This window comes from Scophthalmus maximus, chromosome 12 (genome assembly GCF_022379125.1).
Source record: "Scophthalmus maximus strain ysfricsl-2021 chromosome 12, ASM2237912v1, whole genome shotgun sequence".
Lineage (NCBI taxonomy): Eukaryota > Metazoa > Chordata > Actinopteri > Pleuronectiformes > Scophthalmidae > Scophthalmus > Scophthalmus maximus.
The window spans coordinates 20711326-20738466 of record NC_061526.1 but is presented as its reverse complement, the minus strand read 5'-3'; the positions used below and the strand labels follow the sequence as shown (position 1 = coordinate 20738466).

Below are 27141 nucleotides of genomic sequence, written 5' to 3'. Positions count from 1 at the left end.
GCAGGTACCTGAAAAGTATCGAAAAGGTGAACTTTTGTAGCTTGCATATTTCTTGTTTGTGCAAAGTCTGTAGACCAGTACAAAGAGTTGTGTTGTTGCTGCGAGAGTTCTGAGGAGGCAGGGAGACATACATGAAGCTGGAAGTCCAGCCGGGCCCCCCCGGGGACGAGCCCTCGGTCCTGGGAAGCAGTGACCTAGGATCAACCGGACCATCGCAGCTCCGGGCTGCAGCAGCACTGTGAACCTCCGTCTTTCCCAGCGTGGGCTGGCCCGTGGCTGATCCTCCCAGACTTTCGGTGGGAAGAATTGATGATTTGATCTGCGATGACTCGAGGCATGGAGGAAGAAGTCAAAGAGGGAGAAGTTTTCTCCCGGGCGGTCACTATTATTAATGGGGCTGATATCCTGCTACATAAGGCAGTCCTTTTGGGAATGTTCACTTGGTTCCTAGTAATATGAAAATATTGTGAGCGGGGGCGTGTGTAGCATGCCATATCGTGATCAGTCTGATCCACCTCCCATAGCTTAGGGGGCTCCTAGTTTGGTAACAAAGCCCTATCTGGTTCTGCAAGCTTGTTATTTGATTAAGACTAATCTCCGGGTTTTGATTTCAACTGGTTTTGTCTGGGGAGGAAGTGCTTTTTGCTCTGTTTCTGTGTCTAAACCAAAGACCAGCCTGTTGAACTGGATTTTGAGCTCTCTGAGCGAAAAGAGGGCTGCACCCAGAGAGTGATGTGTAAAGGAGAGAGGCATGGGAAAATGCTGACCAAACTGTTTTACAAATTACAGGAGAAGAATTACATTCATTACAGAAATAGTTTGACATTTTGGGGGGAAAAAAATGCTTATTCCCTCTCTTTCTGGGAGTTAGACATGCACGCTCATGTCTGTACATATTTAGCTGGAGCTTTGCAGCCAGTTAGCAATAAAACTGAAAACAGGGAAGCAGCAAACGTGCCTCTATTAAATGGTAACCAACTCACCTACTGCTGGACAGCCCCCCCCCCCGGATCTCAGGAGATGGGAGGAGAATGATGTTGTCATCCAGCCCCGACCACACCATCACCATGTTAGCTCACATCATGGCATTTCCTGCAGATAGGCCTGGTATGCCCCAGTTTTCTTTTCTGTTTGTCTTTGTTTGTGCGCTCTTTGGAATGCCAAGTTACACTACATGCAAGAGAAACACTGGATTTCGCCATCACCCAAAAGTGTTTTGTTTGTTTGCCTCGATAACTGCAGTGGTCGACTCGATGCGGGCCAGAGATGGACTGAACTATTCCTTTGTGGTCACAGTGCAGTGGTCGTTTCTGGAGCATGTCTTGCTTTATACTGTAGGTTTTGTCTTCTATGCTTACCTGGATAAATTAAGTCTGTTTTGCAATGCCGTTGCTGGCTAAGGGTGCTTAGGGTGCCAATATTTGTCACTCCCACCAAAGATCGAAACTGACGATACTTATCGGTGTGCATCAATGTGTTTGGTCTGGCTGCGGTTCACGGGCCGCTTCTCTCTCTGCAGTACACGAGGGCCATTGTTGCGGCAGGCTCCGGCTCTCGTACTGATAACAGGTTGATTTCCATCCCTCTGTTTGAATGCATGAGACGTGTAGGGGGCAATAGGGGCCTTCTGAGTCTCCCTGCTGAATTTAATCAAGCAATGAGACCAATGAGATGAATTAGGGCAGGAGCTGACTCAGCCATACAGAGGCCTCTTTATGCTGCAGCCGTAGCTGAGGGGGCCCAGGGTTAGAATGCATCACACACAGGAAAACACCAGGCAGCTCCCAGACAGCCCAGGCCCCAGAAGTCCGACCCTGGAACCCTCCCTGCCTGCCGTTTATAAGTAGCATATCGCCTCACTAGAGCCACTTTCAAAGAGCACTCGTTCACATCGCGAGGCCCCCCATTTCCTCCCCTCTCTCAGGAGGGAAATGTAAGTGTGCAGGAGTGGAAATGTTGCAGAGCTGAAGGGAAGTGAATGGACGAAGAAAGCAATGTTATTTGTGGAACAGTGAGACCCATTGGTTTAAAATAAACTCACACGAAATGACTTACTGGAAACGGCTCAGTCCTCTGCTGCTGATTAATGGCTCATTTTTCAGTGGGCACACAGAGTGTTTGAGAGAAGGACAGCGATAGAAGACTAACTTTTGTTTGATCCAAGGTCATTGAGTGGCCAGCTGCAAGGCCCTCTATCTACCCCTGGGATCTGTCTTCCTATTGGACATCCTGTCCCTGATGAATTGTCACTCTTCTCATTTAAGATCACACAGAGGAAGCGGGCCACTGCCATGGCACACCCACATATCTTTTGCCGGCCAATGGGGCGGCTCCAGTTGTCAAGCATCCTTCGCACTCAGAAAACCACAGCTGCCACAGGAGCTCCTCCGCCGGAATTTTTGTTTGTGTCCTTCCTTCCCTAATCTCTGACCACACACACTTGTTCACTTGTGACTGGCAGTCGCTGCCTCTTGGCCGTGGCCCAGTCGCCCCCCCCCCCTTGTCTTCTTAGCCTGCCCCGAGACATCTGTGCTGTGAGGCAAATGAACAGGAAAACTGGGGGAACTTCAGTAGACTGCTGGAACAGAACAAGGGGGCCCCCACTGCAGTGTTATATAACAGTCTGAAATCTAGCCGTATGCACACATGAAGAACATCAGTCTCTTTTGCAGATGCATGCCGTCCTCTCATACCATGAACGTGGACATTACTTTATATTGCTCTACTTGCATGCTCTGTTCCTGTGCAGTCTGACAGATGTAAACGTCATCTTATCCAGATATGTAAGCGAGTCCTTCTAGACACGAAGTTTGTTCATTGTGAAATTGAGAGGATGTGATCTCACTCACTTCAAATCCAACCAATGTCGCTTTGCTGCTTGTGACTGACTCCAGGCCTGCCTTTGTGTTGAATGTTCCTCCCACAACCCCCACGCAGAAAAATGTGTTTTCTCCCAGATTTTTGGATATATTTTTGATGTGTAGTTTTAATAGTTGTTTGTACAGATTAAACAACCAAATATGTGAGCTTTAGAGGTGCTGATTGGTGGAATGTGTTGCTGTCAGACAGAGCCGGACTGTTTTTCAGGCTTTAAGCTAAGCTAAGCTACCTGGCCGCTGGCTGTAGCATCATATTTAGCAAACATATATTGGAGTGGTATTGACCTTTTCATCTAGCTCTCGCTGGAAGGCAAATAAGGATATGTCCTCGAATGTTGGACTATCCCTTTAATGGATTCTTTACAGCAGCGCTGAGCATTTTGCAGCACAATCCTATAAACCCCTTGTTCTGGCACCTTATAGAACCCCTTTTGTTTCAAATATACCCTCTTCCTCTCCCCTCCTCTGTCTGTTATTACTCCTGAGCTCTTGGTGGAGAATAGGGCAATGTTCTCAGAGACTCTGGTCGGAGTGAGGGATGCAAGCTGCCGGACGTCAGACTTGTATACAGACTAAATGGAAGAGGGGGGAGATTCAACAGTGACCGAGGCCCAAACTGTAGAAAAGAAACCCTCTTGTGTTCGCGAACGAGACAACTAAAGACCAGGCCCGGATGTTGCTGTCTGTCCCGTCATTGTCTTCCTCAACGTTGGCATTTGAGTTTGAATGATGGCTTTCAGTTTAGCCAAAACATTCCTAAGACACTGTGTGGGGAACACCCTCTTTTTTCCTGTGCCGATTTGACGACACTTTTCTAATCTTGCTGCATAGTTGAGTGCAAATTAGCTGGTTGCGCCGCAGGGTTTCCAATTACATCTTAAGGGTTCATGATGGGAGTTACTCAAGCACTAAGGAAGCAGAATTAACACGGAACAAAAAAATGTAATTCGGAGATGCTGGGTAAAGAAAAACCACAGCAACATTTGGGAGCAGCGCTGCTCCAAACGGTTATTTCTGCAATCCTGCGCATTATTCGCTGCACTTCTTGAACTTGGAGAAGGAAAGTGCCTTCTGTCCCACCCCCCCCCCCCCAGCCACTCTGCAGTATGTGGCAGTGACTGGATGGCTTTGATGTGTGTGACACTCGCGATAGAGTTGCACTCCACGCCTCTGATAGCATGACCAGAATAGCATGTGAATGAGCGAGGACATACCATGACCCATGAACCTTCACGTCACCTACTTTTTATGTTTGAGAAGGGGTGTTTAGTCCACTTCCAGTGTGGTGTAGTCACTTGATGTGAAAGCACATACAGTGTGCAACCATGTGACAGACAGAAGCCACTTCTCTACTGTACGGGCTGAGCTACACCAGCCATCACTCAGCACTGGGAGGAGTGTTCACCGCTGTTCACACCACAGCATTCCAGCCATAGCATCCTCTTCTCTACTGTCAGTAAACCCAAACAGCCAGCTTGACTCGGAGCACATGGGCAACCTGTAATCAAGCTTGGCCCTGAAACTGGCATGTAAAAGCAAATCCTGTGTTTATATCCGAGAGAGGCCTCCCTCATGGAGCGACTAACTTGATCTCGCACAGGAAATGCATAAGATGATGTTAAGCTTTAAACCAATCTCTAGGATTAAAGATCTTGACTATCACCCTCCACCTCTTCTCTTTCTCTTTCTTTCTTTGTCTCTTTCGCTTGATCTGTGGCAGGCTGCCCATCTCCGGGCCCCTGTGCTCTGGTGGGTTCAGTGGACTGGTATGCAGCAGGAATCTTTGGATCAAGGTGATTTCACGCTCCTCCACGTTTTCCCAGGGCTTTGGCCGCTCTCTATTACCTCTGTGCAGCCCGGAGTGTGTGATAGCAGCTGACATGTGTTATCATAGGACACATGCACAAACAGCAGCAACAGGGTAAGGCTGCTTTATCTGTCTGACACCTCTGTTTCCCTCAAGTGTCAGTGTTTTGAATGTCTGGTATGGTAGGCTTCTTTGGCCTCTTGTCGAGAGACCCAGGGATTTGCCATCCTCTCCATGCATAGACAAAGGGATAACCCTCCGACATGAAATCTCAATTCTAAGATGAAGCCTCTCAATCGCACACCCCCTCCTTTGAAGTAGAACTAATCTTGCTAACCTTGACATTCCCTCAGACAGTTCCCACTCCCACTTCACAGTCTCCTCTCATAAAAGCTCCACAGTGCTCCTCTATTTTTCCTCAGTGGCACTTCATATCTCAATCAGCTCTCCGGCGGCAACTGTGAAAGGGGGACGTTTTGTGAAATTGTTCCAGTGAGAAGCAGTTCAACTCTTAACTGCAAACATTTACTTACATGTGATTCGACGCAGCAAATTTAGATGCAAGGAAATATATTTTGGAAATATTTGTGTCTCTCTGATGGGAAACTGCACAGACAGCCACAAGTGACTGAAACGGCCTTCATAGATCAAAAGTGATAGGGAGTTGACAACTTCATAGCTTCCTCTTCTATTATAACACAACCTTTTTACAGAGTAGATCCTGTCTTGGAAGGACAAAATAACAAACACGTTTTACAAGCGCTCTCTGCAGATTTGCATCCATCCTCATACTTTTCATCCTCTGGCAAGCCACCCCATGCCAAAGGACTTCCTTTTACGAAAACCTTTTCTCTGGCAAGGGATCATCATGCCGTCCACACCCTTTGCCATAAGGATGTCTGCAACATCACACTGTGTCCCATGGATTCCAGCTCATGTGGCAGGACTATGACCTGAGTCAACGGATTTTAAGCAACGACCATTGCACATTACCACAACAAGCTGAAGTTGTGCACCAAGAGTCTATAGTCACACTAGCAACTTTGTGAGACTTTGGCACAGTTTAAGCTAAATGCTAATATCAGTATGCTAACATGCTCTCAGTGACAATGCTAATATGAGGATTAGCAGGTAATGTTCACCATCTTAGTCTAGTGTGTGAGCATGCTAACATTTGCTAAATCATACTAAACGAAGTAGAACTGAGGCTGATGGTAATGTCATTGAATTTGCAGGTCATAATTGAACAAATTGAAATTCAGAATCTAACAACTGAACCAAATCACTGGACCAACCACCCAATAGATCTAGAGCCATGCTGCTAGCATGAATGATAGATTCGCCCAACATATTAACTATTAGCTAGTAGGCTAACTTCCTTGATGAATGAATATTTTTTCTATTTCTGACATTTTAATTGATACATTTTGGTCCTATCTTAAGATTGAGTCATTACAAGCTTAGTTGATGTAAGTCTTGTGAAAACTTGAGAAAAGCTTAATATGAACAAGGTTGGATCTTGAAAAGATCTATGAGCTATGAATGCAATGATGGTTGATTAGGAAAACACATGGGTTTATAATTTAGGTTGCATGTTCACTTAACGTGAAGAAAGATATGATCCTATTAGCTAAAACTGAGTAATTAAACTGTGATGCAGAGGCCACCCTGTAAACAAACAGCAGATAGGTTAAAGGGCGGAGAATTGTATGTCTGCAAGCATTTTACTAATTCTTGGCATGCATGCTTTTAATAATCTTTGTACACAGTAATCCACCACCTGCTAGCCTTAAGGGAGACTATGAGTTTCTTTCAGTTCTTCAGCCTCCATTTTATAGCGCTGTCTTCACACGCGTCGGGCCAGCTGTTTTGGCTGTTTGGAGATATGCAGGTCTAATTGCAGACAGTGCAACGTGCTGATTTGTACCATAAACGGCATAGGATAATGTAAACAATCAGCAATTTATAGACGAGCAACATGGCATTCTTCCAGTTTTCTATACATCATTCTTGCTGATATTCACTCAAATGCTGCCTCCAAGGAAATTAATATAAAACATATTTTTCGCAGTTTTGCTATTCCTGTTGTTATGATCATTTACATCTACTGTTCTAAACATCTGGTATCAGACAGATCTTTCAAGAGACCTGCATGGCGCACAAAATGCTGTGTATTTTAATTACAGCTGGAGATATTTAGAGGCCCAATGTAAAATAACCTTTTATTTCCTAATTTGAATACTTCAGCAGTTTGCTTTCAGTTGGTGCTAGAATTTCTCGTCTCCAACTGATGATAACAATGCATTACTGGCCAACTTCAATTTATTGATATTTCATGTATGATTATTATTATTATTAATGTTGTGTCTACTTTCCTATCTAGCATCTGTCAGTAGCAATTTATATATCCACCTATCGTGTTTCAACAAAACGTGTATCTGTCAAAACTAAGAACTGTCATTGTTGTAGTCTTTTTTTCTTTCTATGCTAGTTTGTTTTTACATTATTACTCTGTTCCTTATTTTTTCACTGTTTGGATCTAATTTTTAAAGAATTTTTAACCAAATATTGCTTTCATCAGTTATATATTACTTTTTAATGTTTTGTAAATTAAGCTAAAGTCACATTTACCAAATCACTGGTATAGTTGTCATTATGTATTTAATCTATATTGTGTGATGATGATAATTATAAAAATGTTGCTGTACCAATACATATTTGTCTCTTGAGATGTTTGTGTATTGTATGTTTGTTGCTGGCCTTGTAAAATCTGATGTAATTCATATTTTAGTTTCTACTCTTTCATTCTATATACTTTTTTTATAAAAACTTCATGATGTTGTTGATCAATTATTATACAGCCTGTATTTGCAGACTGATATAAAAGCGCCATAAAAGTGGGTTGCAGTTTAAACCAGTTGTGGAGCAAACCTAAAAGGAAAATAAGATAAAACATAATAGATATAAGTAAGAACAATAGCTAAAAGAATGAAAGTGGCGAAGTTAGAAGGGGGAAGCGCATGAAGCCCGAACAATAAGACAGGAAGCTGAGAAGAAAACAGTCCGTAGAAGAAGAGTAGCAATTAAATAGGGTAGAGTTTTAGTCCACGTGGGGCTTTTATTCTGAAGGTCGCACCGGAAGTCCTGTAGCTCGGCGTGTCCGCCGCCGACGAGCAGCGCAGCAGAGGAAGAAGTGAACCGAGAGGCAGCAGCAGGACTGGAGCGAGCCCCGGCCAGTCTCAGCTTCATGCTTCGTCCTGGGCACTTCTCCTCCTCCTCCTCCTCCTGTCGACAATACCCTGACATTTATTTATTAACTGTATTATTTAGCCAAAGTGAGAGAAAGTAAGACGTGGAGAGAGAGAGAGGAGGGGGGGAGGGGGGCCCGAGTCATGGAGCTGTACTGCCTGGAGTCGGACAAAACCGTGAGAGCGCAGCCGGACCCGAACATCCTCTGTGATGACCGAGTGTTGCAAAGTTTATTAACGATCGAGGAGCGGTTCCTGCCTCAGTGCTCGTACTTCCAGCGGGTGCAGAAGGACATCCAGCCCTACATGAGACGAATGGTCGCCGGCTGGATGCACGAGGTTTGTGGCTCATACTTCTCTCTCTGCCTTAACCCTTTTGAAGCTAATTACTTTTTTTTTGTTTTTGTTTTTGCATGTTGACAAACACACGTTCGAGCTCTTTTTTTTTATTATTTTATTTTTTTTAAAATTTGTCGTAGGACGTTTTGACCATTTGAATGACAGCGAGTCAGCCCAGAAAGGCGTGGGAAGACTCGGGAATTCCAGCACGAAGAAGGAGGAGAAGGAGAAGTCTGCTGCAACGAAAAAAAAAAAATAGCCTAGCTTGATATTTACATCGGTTTACGGCGACGACGTCGTCGCTTTCCGTCGCCCAGCTAGCGCACGCGACAGAGGGGAAGTTGCTCTTAATTGTCATCGTCGAAAACGCCACATTTCCCCCTTCGCAGTAATTATTATTAATTTTTTTAAGGAGGCAACACGCGCACAGGGCTGCTCGGGCGCAAGGCAACGTGAGGGGCAGAAAGCCACTTTCATTTTTAAAGATAATGAAACGAACCCTCACCGCCTCGTGTTTGCTAACTTTAGTTCTTTTTTTTTTCTGACCGTCGGGAACGATTTGAACGCAACTCGGGGATATTTTGCAACACTTTGCAAAGCCCCCGGATGGTGTGTATTCTTTTATTTTAATTTCTTTCTTTGAACCACGACAATGGGCCCCAACGAGGAAGAGAGGAGGCGAGGAGGGTTTCTTTTTTTTTTTCTTTTTTTTTTTTTCGTTTTGCCCAACGACTTCCTATTGAACTAATTAGTTGCTGCCTCCTCCCTGACTTTTGCAGCCGACGACCAAGGACATGTTTAAAGTAACGATTTAACCTTTAACCCAAGATAAGTCCAGCGTGGAAGAAGAAAAATACAATGAACACAGTTTGAACCAAAAGCACCCTCTTCCTCTAACTGCCCCTCTACTCTAATATAGATATATATTTATATACATATATAAAAAAAGTCTAATCTAGTTTTATTTGACATTTTACACACGTTCATTCTGTTCCGCATCTGTCCCTCTCCCAGGTGTGCGAGGAGGAGAAGAGCAACGAAGACGTCTTCCCCCTGGCCATTAACTATTTGGACAGATTCTTAGCGGTGATGCCCACCAGGAAGAGCTACCTGCAGCTCCTGGGGGCCGTGTGCATGTTCCTGGCCTCCAAGTTAAAGGACAGCCGGCCACTCTCCGCAGAGAAACTCTGCATGTACACAGACAACTCCATCGCACCGCGGGAACTGCTGGTAAGAGGGTGGACGACTCTCAAAACCCCCATTCATTTATTCATTCCCCCCATCCATCCATTTGCTCATGGCAGAATACAAAAAAAAGAAATGCTGTATCACATTTTGGGGATGATTTTATATACTGCTAATGGCTTAATTTGTTCCACAGGAAGTGTCCCATTTTCCTCTATAAGAGTGGAGCTGTGCGCACAATACAGCCACATCCTTTCTTTGGGTCCATGTGGACGGGAGAGGGGTGTGATGCCACCTAGTGCTAGTTATGCAGCATGGAATTTGGATTTATCTTAGAATACATGGATTTACTGTTGTGTTTCCAATAGATATAGAATCAACTATACTGTAAAAACAGCCAAGAATCCCTTTAGTATTACCTTCCGACTTCCATATGATGATTAATAAGAGGAGTATATCCCTCCATGGTATTCATAACAATACTTTAATTTGTATTTTACCATCGTGCAGCTTGTCAAATAAACTGTGTGAATTATCTGCCAGGAAACATCAAGGGGATTGTTGCATCCAGCTGTTATTATCATTAGCTAACCGCTAATGCCTATTTCCTGGATTGTCAGAAAATTGTGAAAAACAGCCATCACAAGTTCCTGGAAGCTCAAGTTGAGATCTTTTTTTTTCTGATGTTGTATTAATTATATTAAATCTCCAGTCGAGTTCCACATGCAAGATACTTTCGGAGCTTTCCACCAAATCACACAGTCCTCATCGGCGGATTGACTTTGCTGTTTAATGTTCAAACCTTCCATTGATCCTGAGATATTCTGCTAACTATGCTAACTAACTTCCCAGTTGAGAAACTGGGAAGAGGTAAAGTTCAGAATGACCGTTTTAAGGGTTGGACCTGCTGTGTCTTTTTTCAAACAAAACGGCTCCATATGTTCTCTATACATCTTCCTGTGTTGCCTGCAGCGTTTGAGGGAAATGATTTTTCATCCCATTTGATGCTCCGCCTGGTTGTAAGACTCCATATATTCCTGGATATCCTCACAGGATGCTCAGAGGACGCAAGCGGGAGCCAGCGAAAGACGTTGCAGCTCTTCCTTGTAATGAACTCTCCGCTGCTGCAGCAGAGAAGTTGGAGGGAGGGTGTGTGTGTGTGTGTGTGTGTGTGTGTGTGTGTGTGTGTGTGTGTGTGTGTGTGTGTGTGTGTGTGTGTGTGTGTGTGTGTGTGTGTGTGTGTGTGTGTGTGTGTGTGTGTGTGTGTGTGTGTGTGTGTGTGTGTGTGTGTGTGTGTGTGTGTGTGTGTCGTGGCAGCTGTCCAGGAAGCGAACGCGCAGACAACAAAACCTCCGCCCCGCTCATGTCACAGTCAACTTATCTCCTTGGGGGCTCGATGGGTTTAATGCAAGCATGTGTATGACAGGTTATGTGCTGGAAACCCCACGAAAATGTGAACAATGATGCTGACGTTTCAGATGACGGATTAGCACCGGATGATGGAGAGGGGCGAGGCTGTGGGGTTTCGTTGTTCACTACGTTCGCTATTTAGGTGACACAGGAAGTGAGAAGTTTAAATCATCAGCGTTTATCCATCGTGTAGTCGTCAATCGTCAAGTCAAAGTGCAGTCTGCCAGTTTAGGTAGCTTGTACTTCCAGTTGACATCTGGTTTCTTGATATTTATAGGATGGACAAAATAATAGAACAGCTGTCGGTGTAATGCTGCACAGTTCAGCAGCACCACAAACTGTGTTTTGTTTTTCTTTAATAACTAGCAACTGAGTGTTAGGGTTAAGAAAACGCTTCATTCACAAAGGACTCATGAAATAATGCTTCAGATATAACATATATTAATACAGTGCAGTGACAATAGACACATCAGTCGGCGTACACCTCTTCCTACTATTTGTCTTGTTTCTTGTTTCATGTCAGGAAATGCTGCAAACTTTACAGTCCCATACTCTGATGCTCTGCTGCAGTTTTATGTTGAAAATGTGCAACAAGACTTGCGCTCATGTTTGATAATGTGTATGGATATTTGTGATATTTGTGTGACAAGATTCTTCCAAATCCTCCACATATCGATGGCTGTGACGCGATTTACGAAAGATCTAGAGATGTGCACTAAAAATCGGTGCGAGTGTCTCCAAATATGTCTCTTTGCTAGCGAGATTTGTGGAAATCCCGAGGGGCAGCCGTTCATGAGGCAACCTTTTTTTTTTTTCCAAGTTTCAACAACTTGGAACAAGAGTCAATAGTTATCTTTTCTGTGGGCGTAAATTTCATAAGTTCTGATAATGATAATGACAACGGAAATGTGTCTCTGCTCTTTTCTAACATTTACAAGCGTTTCTCTTATTCATGTTTACACATTTTATACACTAACTATAGAAATGCTTTAGTTGCACCCTTGTTCTTGTTCTGACTCAAAACACTGAAAGCCGATTTCATTAAAACAGTTTTAAAACCGGTTAACACACAGGAAATGAAATCATCAAATGTGTAAACCTTCTTCTGCTGGTTGCAGATACTTGGCTGTATGAAGAGTTGACTCTGCTGCTGCTGCCTGTGCAGTGCAAACTCATGGTCGTGGCTGTGAGGCTTGTGACAGGAAGGAAGGCGCTAGCTGTCTCATTGGCCCGGGCCTCTAAGCGGGGCAAAAGCTTGTCACATGCCGGCGATATGAACACAAAGGATGCGAGGAATGAGAATGGCATGCAGATAATAAGATACAGTGAGGAGAGATAAAAAAGCGAAGAAATGTTACTCCTCTTGCAGAGCCATTTCCTCTGGGAATAGAGATGGACTGTGATCCTTTTCACGGTCAATGGAGGCATGGCATGACGCCATTTAACCCTCTGACTAAGTCAAGTTCTTTTTTTTGCCTAGAAGCTGTATTTGTACTGATCTTTTTTAAAATATTTTTTTCATTCTGTGTCTTTCAGGACTGGGAACTGGTGGTGCTGGGGAAGTTGAAGTGGAACATGGCCTCTGTCATCCCCAACGATTTCATAGAACACATCATACGCAGGCTGCCCCTTCCTAAAGACAAACTGGCGATGGTCCGCAAGCACACGCTGACATTCATCGCCCTCTGTGCCACAGGTAAATGCATATCACTTTGTGCTGCTTTTCTCACTTTGCTGCTCGCCTCGTTACTCCCACATCCAGCAGAATATTCCCACACACACAAACATTCTCCCATTGTGAGTCATCTGTGACCTCTTTCTTCTCTCAGCACACTCCTCCTGGCTGCCTTGTCCACTTGTTTCTCCGCAGCCTGTAGCAGGGGTTTTTCTCAGCAGCTGCAGAAAGCTGCTCAAAGTGGTCGTAATGTCCACGTTTCTCTTGCTAAGCGCCTGAGAAAATCGGCTAAGTGCTGTGTTTAGTTTAGCCACGTACATGGTGATGGGCATTGATTTTATCATTCTGTAATTTTTTACTCCAGCACACACACACATTTTGCTGAATGACTCAGGTGCATGACTCAGTTATGCGCCCACTCTGCCAGTGTTGTTTGTTGACGGAGAAGCTTCCAGGTTTAAAAAGTCAGGGCACCGATCCAGTGCTCTTCCTTCCTCCTCGCATCCTCGGCATTACGTCCAGAATAAACTCTTGGCGGCTCTGGAGAAAGCGCAAACTCAGATATGTCCCCTCAGGCCTTTCCCTAGGTGAATTTCCATGGCATTCCTTTGTGTACACTAGGAAACCCTCTAATATTTTCATATCCTGAATAGAAACACTAGCGCGGGATCACCCTAATACACATACACAATGCAGCGCTCCTCTGTCACAAGGCTGTCTTTCATCTGCGACTTCCTTTCAGCTAATTCAATGAAGGAAATAAAACAAAGGAGGTCACTTTAGTGCAATAAAACTCCCCCCAAATGCCATCGCAGGCGAATCCTGCCAATAAGCACTTGTTTACTAGAGCTAGTTATTGGAACCATAGGCTCCTACAATGAGTTTCATACGCTGTTCGGCAAGGTTTTTAGTGTCACACTTATTTATTTTTTTATATTTGGGTGTGTTTCAGTGGTCGCCTCTGCTATTCATAAGCAGCTATATCCAAGCGCAAAGCAGCCACAGTGGAAAAAAAGGAGGCCTGCTGTGGTTCTGCAGTAATGTAAATGTTTGGAGTTTTATATGGAGTCGAGATGTTATTCTTATGATGGAGGAGCTCCTCCTATGGACAGCTTGTCCCTGGAGGAGAGAGGATGGGCGTAGCGAATCAGGGCTGGTCTCCAGGGTTTAATCACAGCAAACCGGGCCATCACCGCTGGGTGGCACTGGGCCTGCGACTATGTGAACGACTGCGCACGCCGTTTCACCTGCCCTTTGAGATGAGTGTTTGTTATGCACATGTGCTGCCTGGGACCATAAGACGTCTGTGTGTTTTAGGGAATGAATCTCAAAGCATCTTACTGCTTAAAGTAGCTTTTAACTGACCGGATTAGGAGAAACTCTTAAAGATGAGCTCAGTGACTTTCTTTCGATGACTTTCTGTTCCACTCGGAGTGATTCTGTCGTTAGCGGTGATGAATCTGAGCGTGTTTCGCCTCTAAATTTTCCTCCCTGAATATTTCACAATGCAATTTAGCTACAAGTAGGTCTAGAGTCGCTAAAACGTACTCGCTACCAATCAGCTGATGCAGGAAATGTTGCATATTCTCATGTCAGTTTTGAAATGAATATGAGATAAATGCAAAATGCTCCCTGTAACATTTTAAGACTTACGACGGACCTTCAAAACAAATGCAGCAGATCGAGACGTATCATCTTTTTTTAATTCCATGCCTTCTTCTTCTTTGTCCCTCCTGCCTGTTTTATATATATATTCTGTATTTTAAGCCGGTAATGCACTTTGGTCAACTGTGGTTGTTTTATACGTGCTATATAAATAAACTTTGACTTGACTACATTACCCACAATGCACAATGGTTGGTGTTTATCCCAGTCTATACTCTATACTCATGAATATCTATCTAAGACTTTTGCACCGTGTAAATATATGATTTGGATTTGATTTCTTATTCATTGTCATGGTTTGGTCTCCTGTAGACACGATGATTGCATGAAACATGATGTCGTCCATAGCGAGAAGGTCCATCACACCCTTATCTCAGCTCAACTCTCTTGGTTCCTTGTAAAAATGTCTCTTAGTGAACTGACAAGTACATTTCAGAGAACTCAAAAGATTCTTTATGACCCCAGGGTTTCCCATGAAATCAAAAATGATTCTTAAGGTGAGAGCGGAAATCATGATCCGTTCAAAGTAGCCTCTCAGCTCAGGTTTTGTGCTGTACTCCTCCTCCGCCTCCTCCGTCCAGGCCTGTTGTCGCTTAAGTCTTTTTTTGACTCGGTTATGGACTGGAGGGAGTCGTTCCTGGAACTCATTTCTCGGCGAGTAGGAGGCTTCCTACTCTGCTTTTCTAATCAGGGGCTATAGTTTTCTACGACGGAAAACCACACAGGTTTCACCACGCGGCCCCGTCTGTTGAAATTCAGTCTGTGGGAAAGTCGGGTTCAGCTGCGCAGGCCGAGGATGATTCAGATGTTTTGCACCTCTCGTGCATCTGTCACACTTCCTCTGGGCTGATTCAAGCTCAGCAGAGCTTCATCTCAAAGCTGTGAAATGTCATTTCCGTGCGTCACTACGGCCTAAAGGCTGCTGCTTGACTAATTGCCTTTTTTTTTTTTTTTACTCTCTCCTCGCCAGATGACCGCCTCGCCATGAACCCTCCTTCCATGATCGCCACAGGCAGCATGGGAGCCGCCGTATGTGGCCTGCAGCTGGACCACTCTGACCAGAGGCTGAGTCGAGACAACCTGACAGACCTGCTGGCCAAGATCACCAACACGGAGGTGGTGAGTGTCACAGCAGGGGGAGATGATTCTAGTTTAAGTGCTGCACAACAATGCATTGTGAATAATAATAATAATCATTGCAACATCTCACGACAGCCCCATTAAAAAGGCCCCTTTAGTAAACAACAGTGATGACTTCAGTAGTGGCAGATTGAAGCTATTTACTTTTCATGGAGAGAGAGGGAGGGAGTAAGTTTCTGGCTCTTGGCTGGGGAGCCAGACTGCTGCTATAAAGAGCAGCGGCAGAGGGAACGTCTTCTTAAAACTCAGAGCCCACATTCTTGCGGTACGACACATGCAATTTCTGTGCACGGCTCCCACTTTAGCTGCGTCTGCCCCTCCTGGTGGAGGAACACGTTTGTAATTGAAGCGGAAGGAGTGTTCTCTTCCAGGAAACGCCAATGGAGGGACGGAGAGTTAACCAAAAGCCGCCCTAATACCTGCGGACGGGACACTTTTACTGTCCTTAATGGAATAAAGCTTTGTTCTATAACTCACAAAGTGGAAATATTATCATTGATTAGTGTTTAATACGGACTATTCTGAAATTGGAAGGGAGTTTGCACAGTAATGCTGGAACGTGGCTGTTTTATAAATTCAATAGGAGTGAATGGATCTCCATAGATGCATTAAAAACATAATATATTGTTATAACAATTAAAAAAATATAAATGTAATCATACGGGCAGATGCTTGATCAGTTTGAAGTTTGACTGGAGCTCGTACTCTACACAAGTGCAAGTACAATAGGAGCACACCTCCATAGACTTTAATGTATTGCATAAGTCATATAGTGCAGACACATATCTAAATTAGGTCACGTACAATTGATCAGTGTGCAACACTGAGCATTTCAAAATTTGAAAGGAGTCTGCACTGTGTACATGTGCTGTTGGGCCTTCGTGGACTTCAATACATCGAATTATTCATAACTTGCACATGCCGCTATAATGCGATTAGGTGCAATTCATCGGTGGGTAATAATATCCATTTTTAAATTTGAACTGAGTTTACGCCGTTCTCTAGTGATTTGTACAAATAAATAGAATCACAATCATCATATTATTTTGAAAAGATTCTACTTTAACCATATTTATTCCAGTGTGTGTGACTTTCCGTGTCACTGTATTTTGTGACACCGGCTCAGAAAGCCTGTAAATCCCGAAAAGGGGCCACAGCCAGACGTCCGACACGGTTTGCCTCTTGGGCTTGTGGTCGTGTTGCCATGGCGATGGGCGCCCCGCAACCCCAGCCGTCACAACAGGCACCCCCCGACTGCAGGCCCATCGGGTTCCAATTATGTGTACATTTCAAAGGAATGCTGGCCTCTCTTTTTTTTTTGCGAGCCCCGGTGCATTCTTAAAGACTCCTGCAGCCGCGGCTCGGTGAGGCAGACCTCCCACATCTTCAGAACAAGACCTGCAGAGGGGAGACGGGGACGACAATCCTCCCCTCTCACAAGAGGAGTTGTCCAAAAACATCCGGCCCCACTGTCCTATATTCTTGTCTTACACCCAAACTCACAGGGTCAGGGTGCAGTAGGTCAAAGCCATTTCCTCTAGGCCCTCCGCATGGGACTGACCGTGCTGTAAACCCCAAGGGGAGGGGAGTCCAGAGCTTCAGATCTGCTGATCTGTCCCCTCATGAACCACAGAGCTCCAATCCCTTCACTCGTACCTCGGACACACACACACGGGGCCTCGTGTCAGAGTGGACTGCTGTGCCCACCGTGTAGCTCTTTGTTGTTGGCATTGGCGTGTACTGGTACCCATTGTTCTGGTCATGATGCCGACAGGACCACCTACAAAACCATAATTCCCTGCTGGTATGCCATTGCATGTGACCAAAGCAGTTAAACGACTTACTTGTATGTTGGACTTGTCAGAAATGGCAGATTTTTTTGCACCCTGGTGTTTTTGCGTACAGGTGTAGAAATTAAACGCGTCTCTATCATCTGTGAATACTCAGTTTTATATAAAAGTTTGTGTATAATGTAGAGGCGAGCTGAGGAAACCAGCTGTCAGTGCTGATGTGTTACTTTCACATAAAATCCCAAGTCATTTTTATAAAGACATTGTAAAACTTTACAGGCATATATATGAAAAGGGCACAAAAAAAGAAGCAGATTGTACCATATTCCTCACATTTTTATGCAGTATGTGTGGGTATGAATGGTGAAACAACACATTTTACAACCTTTAACTGGTCGATAATGACATTTTGAGTGACCATCACTTTTTCTGTGTATATTTTGTATTTTCCTTGCATGAGATTATAAATAAAAAACCAAACCTCTGACCCTCTCTTGTTCCAGGACTGTTTGAGGGCGTGCCAGGAGCAGATCGAGCGCGTGCTGGCCACCAGCCTGCAGCGGGGGCAGCAGTACCGGCAGGAGTCCGGCGTCCGAGCGGGCAACAAGGCGAGGGAGCAGCAAGACCAGTCCAGTACCCCCACAGATGTGCGTGATGTCAACTTATGAACTGCCATCGCCAAACCGATTCACACACACCACTCATGCCTGTCTACCAATGAACTAACCGGAGTGAGCGAGGGAGGGGGAGGGGGGGGAAGCGTGAGCTGCTAGTATCTACGTCAAGTCACTTCATGAGTGACGGTGTGACAATCTATGAACTTTTAGAAGTTAAGAAATTAATAGTTTTTCTCCTTCTTTTAATTTTTTTTTTTGCCCTATTCACACCCGGCTGGGTGTACCTTTTTTTTTTGTGGGCCTCATGTAATCAAACAAGCTATTTAAAAAGAAAAAAAGAAAAAGGTAAATTCTTGAAAACTTGATAGTGCCTTAGGTTTTCCCAGAATGGAAACCTGAATATATTTTCATACTTGAACAAAAAAAATAGCATTATTATATTAAATATACATATTTCTTTTGATACAACCTAGCAAAAAAAATTAATATGATAATTAATGTATATTTAGCAAGCATTTAGTTATGTTACTCTTTTATCATCTTTAGCAAACAGTTATCAATTCACAGTTTTACCGGGGGGAGGGAGGGGGTGGGGTGGAGTTTTCCCTCATCCGTAAATCTGTGCAGTAGTGATAATACAGTACATGGCATTTAGACGAAGCTGATGTGCAGCCAGAAGAGCGTTGCCGTCGGTAACCTGCTCTCTCTGTCTTATCATACCGGGTGCACCCGTAGCACTTCTTATTATTTATGCTGAAAAAAAAAAAGTGCTGGCCAGGAGTGGGCTGGGCCTGCTCACAGAGGAAGGACGTCAGGGAGGGAGGGAGGTGGGGGTCAGTGGCTAATGGCTAATGGTTGTAAAGGTTTGAACAGAAAGACAAGGTCGGTTCCTAAGGTCTTAATTTCACTGCCAGAGCCACAGACGAGTACAGTATGTTAACAGGACACGGTGTGTACACACGCTTGAATTCAGCAAGGTCACATTTGATTGTTGAAAAAGATTTTAGCGTCGCTCCTTCCGTGTTCGAGAGCAGTCAGGAGTGTTGAGTAGTTCGTTTTAGAGGTGGTTATTTTAGTCAGGTATTAGCGATGTTGTGTTACTAGTCAAATCTAAAAAAGAAAAAAGCAGATGTTGCAAGTTTATACAGGTTTGAGAGGAAATGAGTGAAGATTGAAGGGGTTTCTCATGAGGTTTTTGGAAGAGGATGAGTACAGTAATGTGGGAAGTGAAGTCTGGATTGATGGATGGTCGTGAGACGGCGAGGAAATCAACTTAAGCTATATGATGTTTCTGATACCTGGGTGACACACAGGAGGAGGAAAGAAAAAAAAATCCCTGATGATGTCTGCCGGATCAGTTTGGGTGTGCCGCAGTTTCTCCTGTTATAATTTTTTTTTTTTATATTCCATTTTACTTTATGGAGAGTGGGCGACTTCTAACAATTTTGATGCACTTTTAAAAACACACTCCTTAAGATCGGTAAGGGGATGGTGGTTGAGGAGACTTCAGTGGGGTTGGTAGGGTTATTTTTTTTTTCATTTTAGTTTTTCTTTTAAGTTATTTGAATTTTTTTTCTTTTCTTTTTCTTTCTGGGCTGGATTCCCATGGGGTAACGCACGATGTCTTGAAAGCTAATGCCTCGACGGGTGAGTAGACGTAGGATAAGCGGTTATTGTATAATAGTATAGAAACTACGTAAAGCCAAGTCACATGTAGACTTAGTCTTTGTTCATTTGGTTTTTTTGATCCAGTGCGTTTATTTACTTGAAATCTTGTTAATTCATAGCCAAAACCTTCCAATAGATCTAGAGTTCAACACATACTGTGTCCAACCTTATTCCTAATGTTTTGTTCTTCTTATGTAAAATGCTCTCCCAACTGAAACTTTGAAACTGCCATTTTTTTTTTTTTACTTCTCTCCATTATAGACATGGGTAGGAAGGGGTTTACACGGTGAGAAAGTTTGTATATAACCAATTTCCCTGAGAGCAGAAATCCTCATTATATATATTAGAACAGACATAGTTTTCTAAATTGTGTTCATGCGTGTACTGTTGTGCTAAAGCCAAATGTTTTTACCCCCCCAAAAAAAACTTTGCCTTAAACAGACAAGATGTTCGAGCTTTTAAATGTTTTGTGTATAATTTGTAAGACATAATTCCAAAGCGACAAAAAATAGATTATACACATGATTCTCTTGCTGCTATGAAGCTTTTCTTTTCTAGTCTTACACAAAGATGCCTTATTGTGATTCACTTGTGTGCTGCTATATTATGAATTTTTGTATATGTCTTCTTTGCTTTTCTGTTGTACGTGTACCGGAGGGAACATAATGGTTTTGGTGCGGGACTGGAAGTACTTGTGTTTGCCGATCTTGTTTTGTTTTTGTTTTTTTGATTAGCATGTTTTATTCTTCTATGTTTTTCAAGTTGTATCTTTATACTCTATCATATTCTTGCTGCTTCTTTGTAATGTTTGTGTACCTCAGGTTTATTTGGACGGATAGAGCGAGAGCCCATCTCATCATTACCTCATCACACTTCGTATCACACAACGTCGTTTTCACTCTGAATTTGTTGGACGGGTTTCCCTTATTTTATTTTTTTGCCTGTGTGGATGAGAGGAAGTATGGTGCTTCTTCTTCTTTTAAATTAAAAAGAAAAAAAAATCAACCACCAGATTCCACTGAGCAGGTAAACGTGCCCCATACTCTAAAATAGGTTATTTCATACATGTGGTGCTAAGTCAAAAACAGCCTTTACTATATGTTTATATATATATGTATCAAAAAGACAAAATAATAGATACATTTTTTTGAATTTCATTGGCATGCTCAGATCAGTTGATTGGAATGAAGTGGAATATGGTTTATTTTTTGAGGTACCTATTTGGTCAAAGTTTAAAAACCACAAGAATGTCTTGTAATTGTTCGGTGTGGTTGTTATTTTCCAAAATCCTCTCCCACTGTCCCCATGTGCAACCACACAGTGTACCTCAATAATTTCTCATCAATAAATTGGCTAAAATCATGTGACTGGTGTTTTTTGCCTCTCGGCAGAATTAAAAATTCTGTTAGATTGTGACTTGGATTTAGTTATACCCTACTTCCCAGTTGGCCCCCAGAGGGCGAATACATCACTGAAAATGGACAATATTATATACAATGAAAAAAAATCAGTTCTGTAATAATTCACATTTCAGTTTGTCATTCCAACTGTAAAAAAATCAAAGGTCCTCTGACCTTGATAAGTGATCAAACAGAAATCACCAACAATATTCAATATATCCCAAAAAGGGACAAATAATAGTTATGATAATATATAACTGTATTATAATGTGTGCTAGTTCACTCAATTGAAGATACAACAAAGAAGAAATTAAAGTATTTAAATTGGAATATTTTCAAAACATTGAGATGTACTTTTAAGTAATTCATTTGAATGTGTATGTATGTATAAATTAATAGAATTATTATTAGTAATAGTGGTGGTGGCATGGTGATGGTAGCATTAGCATTAGCATTACCAGGCTTTTGTTTCCGCATCGCAGCTCTGCTTTGCGATTGGATGTGCGTGCTTACGCAGGGGGGCTACGTCACATACTTGCATATTTTCGAACCAGGAAGTGTCTCGAGGAGCCGCCGCCGCCGCCGCCGAAGATGTTGACGTTCAGTTTAACGCTCATACGACAGTAAGTGATGAATTTTTCCGGCTTAATTTTTCCCTAATATCGTCAGAGGACTTTAAGAGGGAATGAAGTGGTTATGTCGGTGTGTCCTACAGTTTGTCCTGTCAGTGGGTCACTACAGTAGCATGGCGTCTCTCAATATGAAGCTCAGTGATCAGAAACAAGACTTGAATGACGTGAACAAGTGTGTGTGTGTGTGTGTGTGTGTGTGTGTGTGTGTGTGTGCGCTTGTGTGTGTGTGTGTGTGTGTGTGTGTCAGTCCTTTAATTTAGATACAGAACAGAACTACTTATTTGTCAATGATAAAATACATGTTTGTGTTTAAGCTAATTCTGTGACATTGTTTTCACGCAGTGGGGAAACACAGTACAACAGAGACAAGCTGCTGCAAGGTACGTTACACAAAGAGTTGAATCATAAGCATGGGGGGTTTACAGATGTGTGTGTTCTAGCCTTAAATAAGCCTTTCATGACACTTGGTTTGGGGAGTAACTGAGTACATTTACCCAACTGCCGTTACCCACAAGGGTCAGGTTCCTTTTGAAGTGACATTTTTCTTGTAAGCAAGTCTGTCAAATTCACTTCACGCTGAAAGAAAGATGAAGAGAAGCCTAACGGCTGCAAATAGGAACAAATCAACCACCGAAAGACACAGAAGGAAGAAAAAAAACTAAAAAGAAATGCAAAACTTGGGTCACACCGCGTGACGTCACACTGCACTTTGTGCTTTCAGGTCAAGGCGTGGACACTCTCCTGTCGGAGACAGGCGCGCGGCAGGGCGAAGCAGTCGGACGATACCTCGCAGACGTCACATTCAACCGCGTGTACGCCAGTAACTTACAACGGGCGGTGCAGGTAAGACAGACTCATACAACAGGGTCATGCAGGGGGAAAACATCACCACACTCCTCCTGCCATGTGTAGTGTTGTTACGACTTAATAAAAGTACAGATGATGTATGTTATGTTTTCTGTGTGGTGCTGTTGGCATATTGAACAATAACGCTGGTGATATTCTCCCATTTTGCACGAGAAGACCAAAGTTGTTGTTATACTGCTTGTGTATCTGCGGCCTGATATATATTATTATGAATCTATGCCATGGTTGTCCAGAGATTGAAAACTTGTCAGCAGGTGACAAGTTCCTTCTTTACCATGATAACACACACACACACACACACACACACACACACACACACACACACACACAAACACTTGCACTTTAATTTATTATGAATCAATTTCACAAACTGTCTTGCAGCTTTCCGCTCCTTGAGACAATTTTGCCACAGTGTCCATCTGTTTTAGGAAATTACCAGGAGCCTTTAAACATTTTCATCTTCAGTAGGAATAAATGAGTTTGTGGCTCAGCAGTGCAGACGGGCCGGGGGACGTCGGAAAAGTTCTGAGAGACAGACTTAACACGTAGCTGGTTTTGCTCTTTTTAATGGGATTAGTGTGATGGCATGAAAACACAAAATAAAAACAGCCCTTTTCTTTTAAACCTTGTCTCCCTAGTTACAAGATTTTTTTGCTTCAGTTTAAGAATTGTATGGTCAGGTAAAAACAAAATAAAAGGGATACATGTCAGCTTGCTATTATGAGTCACAGCTAACGTTAACACATTCCTATTTATTACTCGCTTGATCCAATAACATATCAAGATTATCGGATTAAATTGAAGAATTTTGGTATGTCGTCGGTGGAGCTTCTCATGTTGGTTGATGAAATGTCCTAAAAATAAAAAGTCTTTTACTTCAATACAGTCATTGTGCATTGGCCTTGCGTCAGTGACCTTTTTGGGTAAAGTAATTCCAGACCTGGCAAACGTCCTCCTGCCAGACCTCACGCACATTTTTCCTCCTTAATGAAGAATCAAAATCTGAACTAAGTCCTGTGTGATAATTTGGCATGGTGGTTGTTTACATCCAGTTGTTAACATCAAGCCGGGGTCGTATGTTGCGTCGTGCATCGAAAATACAAAGGGAAGCTCTGTGATTGGCTTTTACTTAAATTGTAACCACAACATTTTAATTTGGAGCTTCTCGACCCCGGGTTGGAGTTCAAATCTCTAAACTTGTCTCTAAATGTATGTGAGTTAGTGGTAAATAGGAGCCGATGCTTCAGGTTTTTCAGGCGGGATCAAACATTTCAGTGGAAACCATTTAAAATGTCATTAACATTTTTTTTTTCTCCTGATTGTGCAGGACGAGAGGGGGAAAAACAGGATGTGCATGTGCAATAGTTGTGTGAACATTCATGTCTTTGTGGGTGTTGACTCACCGATGCTGACAACGTATTAATGCTATTTTCTTTTTGGTTTTTCGACCGCGACTCGAGTCTTTTTGGTAAATGCATTGAGTCAGTATTAACATTTTCCTCCATCCAGACAGCTGAAATAATCCTGAGGAGCAACAGTCACTGTTCTGGCATGGAGATGGTTCTGGAGCCGTTGCTCAGAGAGAGGGTGAGATCTGTCGGCTTTATACCACATGTCACAGCTATAACATTACTACATGGAATCTCTCCTGACCGGTAAATTGTGGTAAATTGTTGTCCGTGCAGGGTTTTGGCGTCGCTGAAGGGCGTCCCAAAGAGGATCTGAAGAACATGGCCAACGCTTCCGGCCAGGCGTGTCGTGACTACACTCCACCAGGGGGAGAGACTTTGGTCCAGGTGAGTCAGTGCAGCGTTCATCCTTTTTTCGGTATAACTGCTTTAGTCACTGCTTGAACGTTGAAAACGGACACTTGGGAACCTCAAGGTCAAAAGAATATTCCTTATACAACAGCGCCATCTAGTGTTCTTTTGGGGACATTGTACGTAAACTTTCAGCTGCAAGACTTGCTGCAGTGTTTTTGTGTTATAACTTTCATTTATCTTCAAAATGTCAAATCTTAAGAAACATGATAAACAGTCTTGTGTTAAGTTTCACAACTGTGTATTTTTGAACATTCAATGGGTTTTTAGGCCACAGGAGAATTTTTTTCAACACCTAAAAGAATCACTTGTTCAACAAAACGGTTCAAAACCCAAAGATATTCATCTTAAAATCATAGTCTGTAAAGAAAAGCACCAAATCCTCACTGAAAAAAGCTGTTGTCAACAAAAGTAGGCACAGTATTTCTGCCTGAAAAATGACGATTAATTGATTGTCGAAATTATTTGATGAATCATTTCAGTCCTAATTTTCATATATACAGTATGTACTAGGATATAAAAATATATAAGTAAAAGCAGCTTTAAAAAAATCAGCTAACAGAAATCAGACAGTCCTCACAGGCTCTCACCCCTGCTGGAGTTCAGCAATCTTTGTGATCTCTTAGCTCTGGATATTTTCACCTTGCTTCCAGGTGAAGCTGCGGTTCAAAAAATTCCTAAAAGTGCTTTTCAAGCAAATGTGGGACGAGCATGGCTCGCCGGGGCCAGACGCCTCCGCTGGAGCATCGGGGGCGGCTGCCGCCTCAGACCCGGCCTCTGGTGGGTCGGCCGACGACGGCCTGCAGGGACTGTCGGCCCACGCTCTGGTCGTGAGCCACGGCGCCTACATCCGCGTTGCCGTCGTGCACCTCGTGGAGGACTTGAAGTGCTCCCTGCCTCCCGGGGTGAAGATGTCCCAGCTGTTTTCCCCGTGTCCCAACACCGGCATCAGCCGCTTCATTCTCACTCTCGCTCAGTCCGATTCGGGCCCGGTGCTCTCTGCCGCCCGGTGTGTTTTCACCAACAGAAAGGACCACCTGGAAAACCTCACGGCTGCCGAATAGCGTAAACGGAAAAGAAATGGGGTCAAAGTTTTATGGGGGCAGCATCTGCGCACAGTATATATAACTGACGTATAACAAAACAATCATAAACATTAAAGGGAAATAAGAGGCAAAGACCTCACAGTTACTGTCACAGGTAACTGAACACAACAAAGCACAGGGTAAATTCTGTTTCTCAGTAATCGATGTGTTCTACTGTGGATCAATAGTCGAAATATTTGTCCGTAGGAGTATTATGAAACCATTTCATCCTTCCAACTGTCGGCCAGTAAGGACTCACGTGTCATTCTCCTTATTTAATATTTTATTGCCTTTATTTTTTATCATGTTATACCAAAGTGGGACTATTTAACGTGAACACTGTCAGTGGGCGAGGCGTTTCTCCGTCGATGCCTCTCCTGTGATGCGGTTGTGCGGCTGCTCATTTTTACTCATGTGCAATACGAGATGACACCACTGGATCTTTGTTGAGTTTGTGTTAAATAAGACATTTTTTTATGCTTATATATATAAATTAAAGAAAGGTTGCAGGCATCTGAATATGCTGCTGTGAAACGACATTTATGGAATCCGTTGATGTATTCGTTCGTGGGTGCTACGACACAACAAACGCATTGTGATCTATTTATGTTAATAAGCTGAAAATAAAATCCATATCCCATTGAATACGAAGGTACTTTTTAATTTTCTGATACAATAGAAAATATACTGTAAGAAGAAGTTAGATCATCTGTCATTCAGGGTTTTTTTAATATTTCAATCAGAGTTTGTGTGTTTCCCATCACCACTGACTGCGTAGATGAAGTTCATACTCTCTTCAATGCTACATAATTAAATGTCGAGGTAAAATGAATTATGTTGTGGATTAGCATCTAACAAAATCTTATACAGTAAGTAGTGGTTGAATTAAACACCAGTAAAATTATACTGTATTTTAGTATAGTCACAGTGACTTTACAGATGTTACAAACATAAACATTAAACATAAGTTACAACATTAAAACCCTGCTTATTAGTTAACACATATAATAATAATAATAATAATAATAATAATAATAATAATAATAGATATCAATGTAACGCTTAAAGGGGCCATACTGTTGCATGATGAATACTTAAACTTCTGATATTCAATAATCGTTTGCTGATATCACCCTTTGCGCTTGAGTAAGGTTTTTGAAAGTATTATCAAACAGTAGCATTATTACTTTTTACTAAAGTAAAGGGTTTTAAAATGCCATGTCTGCCAGAGAGTAGATGGGTAGATTGATACCACTCTCAGTGGTACAACATTTAATTTTGTCATGTAAAAAAATTAGGTTATGTGCCGGTGTCGGGCTGTTTTCTGTGACCAGACTTATTTCTCTGCTGGCAGCTGTATAAGTTCTGGAATCTCCACCACAGCAGCGGAAATGACAAAGCTATTCCGTTAGCGGCTCAAAGGTTAATGGACGACAACGACCAATTTAACAGTTGGTGAAAGCTTAAAAAAGCTCATGTGGCCATTTTGCTAATGAAGTGGAGGAGGTGTGGAAGTGCAGGAAGTTACTCCACAGTAACCATGTCAGCGTCAAACCTGCTTACACATTCATGACTTCCTTTTCGCATAGTACATGTTGTCCCGACCGAATGACGCTGCACACAGAGCAGCGAAGATTAAAAATCCACACGTACAAAGCTTAAGGTTTGCGTTCAAAAAAGAAATAAATAAAAAAGCACAACACTAACCACTTTTTCTTTTACGAGTTTATTGTGTCCCAAATTCAAGCAACACTCCAGCCACAACTCCAACTCATACATTCAATCACAAACCATGTTTTTTTTCTTACAGCACATGTACATTTAAAGGAAAAAGCATCCACATAAATACCATAAATAACACTAAAGGAATGTTTTTTTAAATAAATAAATACTTCTTGGGACTGTATTTTTGTG

General features: G+C 42.8%; 2 protein-coding genes across 2 annotated transcripts; both read left to right on the top strand.

Moving 5' to 3' along the window:
* Positions 1-7847: 7847 nt before the first annotated feature.
* On the top strand, positions 7848-20785 carry LOC118288503 (G1/S-specific cyclin-D2). The gene is made up of 5 exons (XM_035614681.2): positions 7848-8273; positions 9288-9503; positions 12405-12564; positions 15179-15327; positions 17642-20785. Exons 1-5 carry the CDS (start codon positions 8079-8081, stop codon positions 17804-17806), a joined length of 885 nt encoding a protein of 294 aa, XP_035470574.1. The 5' UTR covers positions 7848-8078; the 3' UTR covers positions 17807-20785.
* A 578-nt stretch (positions 20786-21363) lies between these two features.
* Positions 21364-25872, top strand: tigarb (TP53 induced glycolysis regulatory phosphatase b). Its single transcript, XM_035603855.2, has 6 exons — positions 21364-21446; positions 21798-21835; positions 22177-22298; positions 23832-23909; positions 24008-24118; positions 24796-25872. The coding sequence occupies exons 1-6, from the start codon at positions 21415-21417 to the stop codon at positions 25204-25206; spliced, it is 792 nt and encodes a 263-aa protein (XP_035459748.2). The 5' UTR covers positions 21364-21414; the 3' UTR covers positions 25207-25872.
* Positions 25873-27141: the final 1269 nt, after the last annotated feature.

Bases quoted from the DNA above. Each gene is read 5' to 3' on its own strand.
- tigarb (XM_035603855.2), top strand. From the start codon at position 21,415: ATGTTGACGTTCAGTTTAACGCTCATACGACA. The intron at 21,447-21,797 runs GTAAGTGATGAA...GTTTTCACGCAG, and splicing joins AGTTTAACGCTCATACGACA to TGGGGAAACACAGTACAACA. The intron at 24,119-24,795 runs GTGAGTCAGTGC...CCTTGCTTCCAG, and splicing joins GGGGAGAGACTTTGGTCCAG to GTGAAGCTGCGGTTCAAAAA.
- LOC118288503 (XM_035614681.2), top strand. From the start codon at position 8,079: ATGGAGCTGTACTGCCTGGAGTCGGACAAAACCGTGAGAGCGCAGCCG. The intron at 9,504-12,404 runs GTAAGAGGGTGG...TGTGTCTTTCAG, and splicing joins TCGCACCGCGGGAACTGCTG to GACTGGGAACTGGTGGTGCT. The intron at 12,565-15,178 runs GTAAATGCATAT...TCTCCTCGCCAG, and splicing joins CATCGCCCTCTGTGCCACAG to ATGACCGCCTCGCCATGAAC.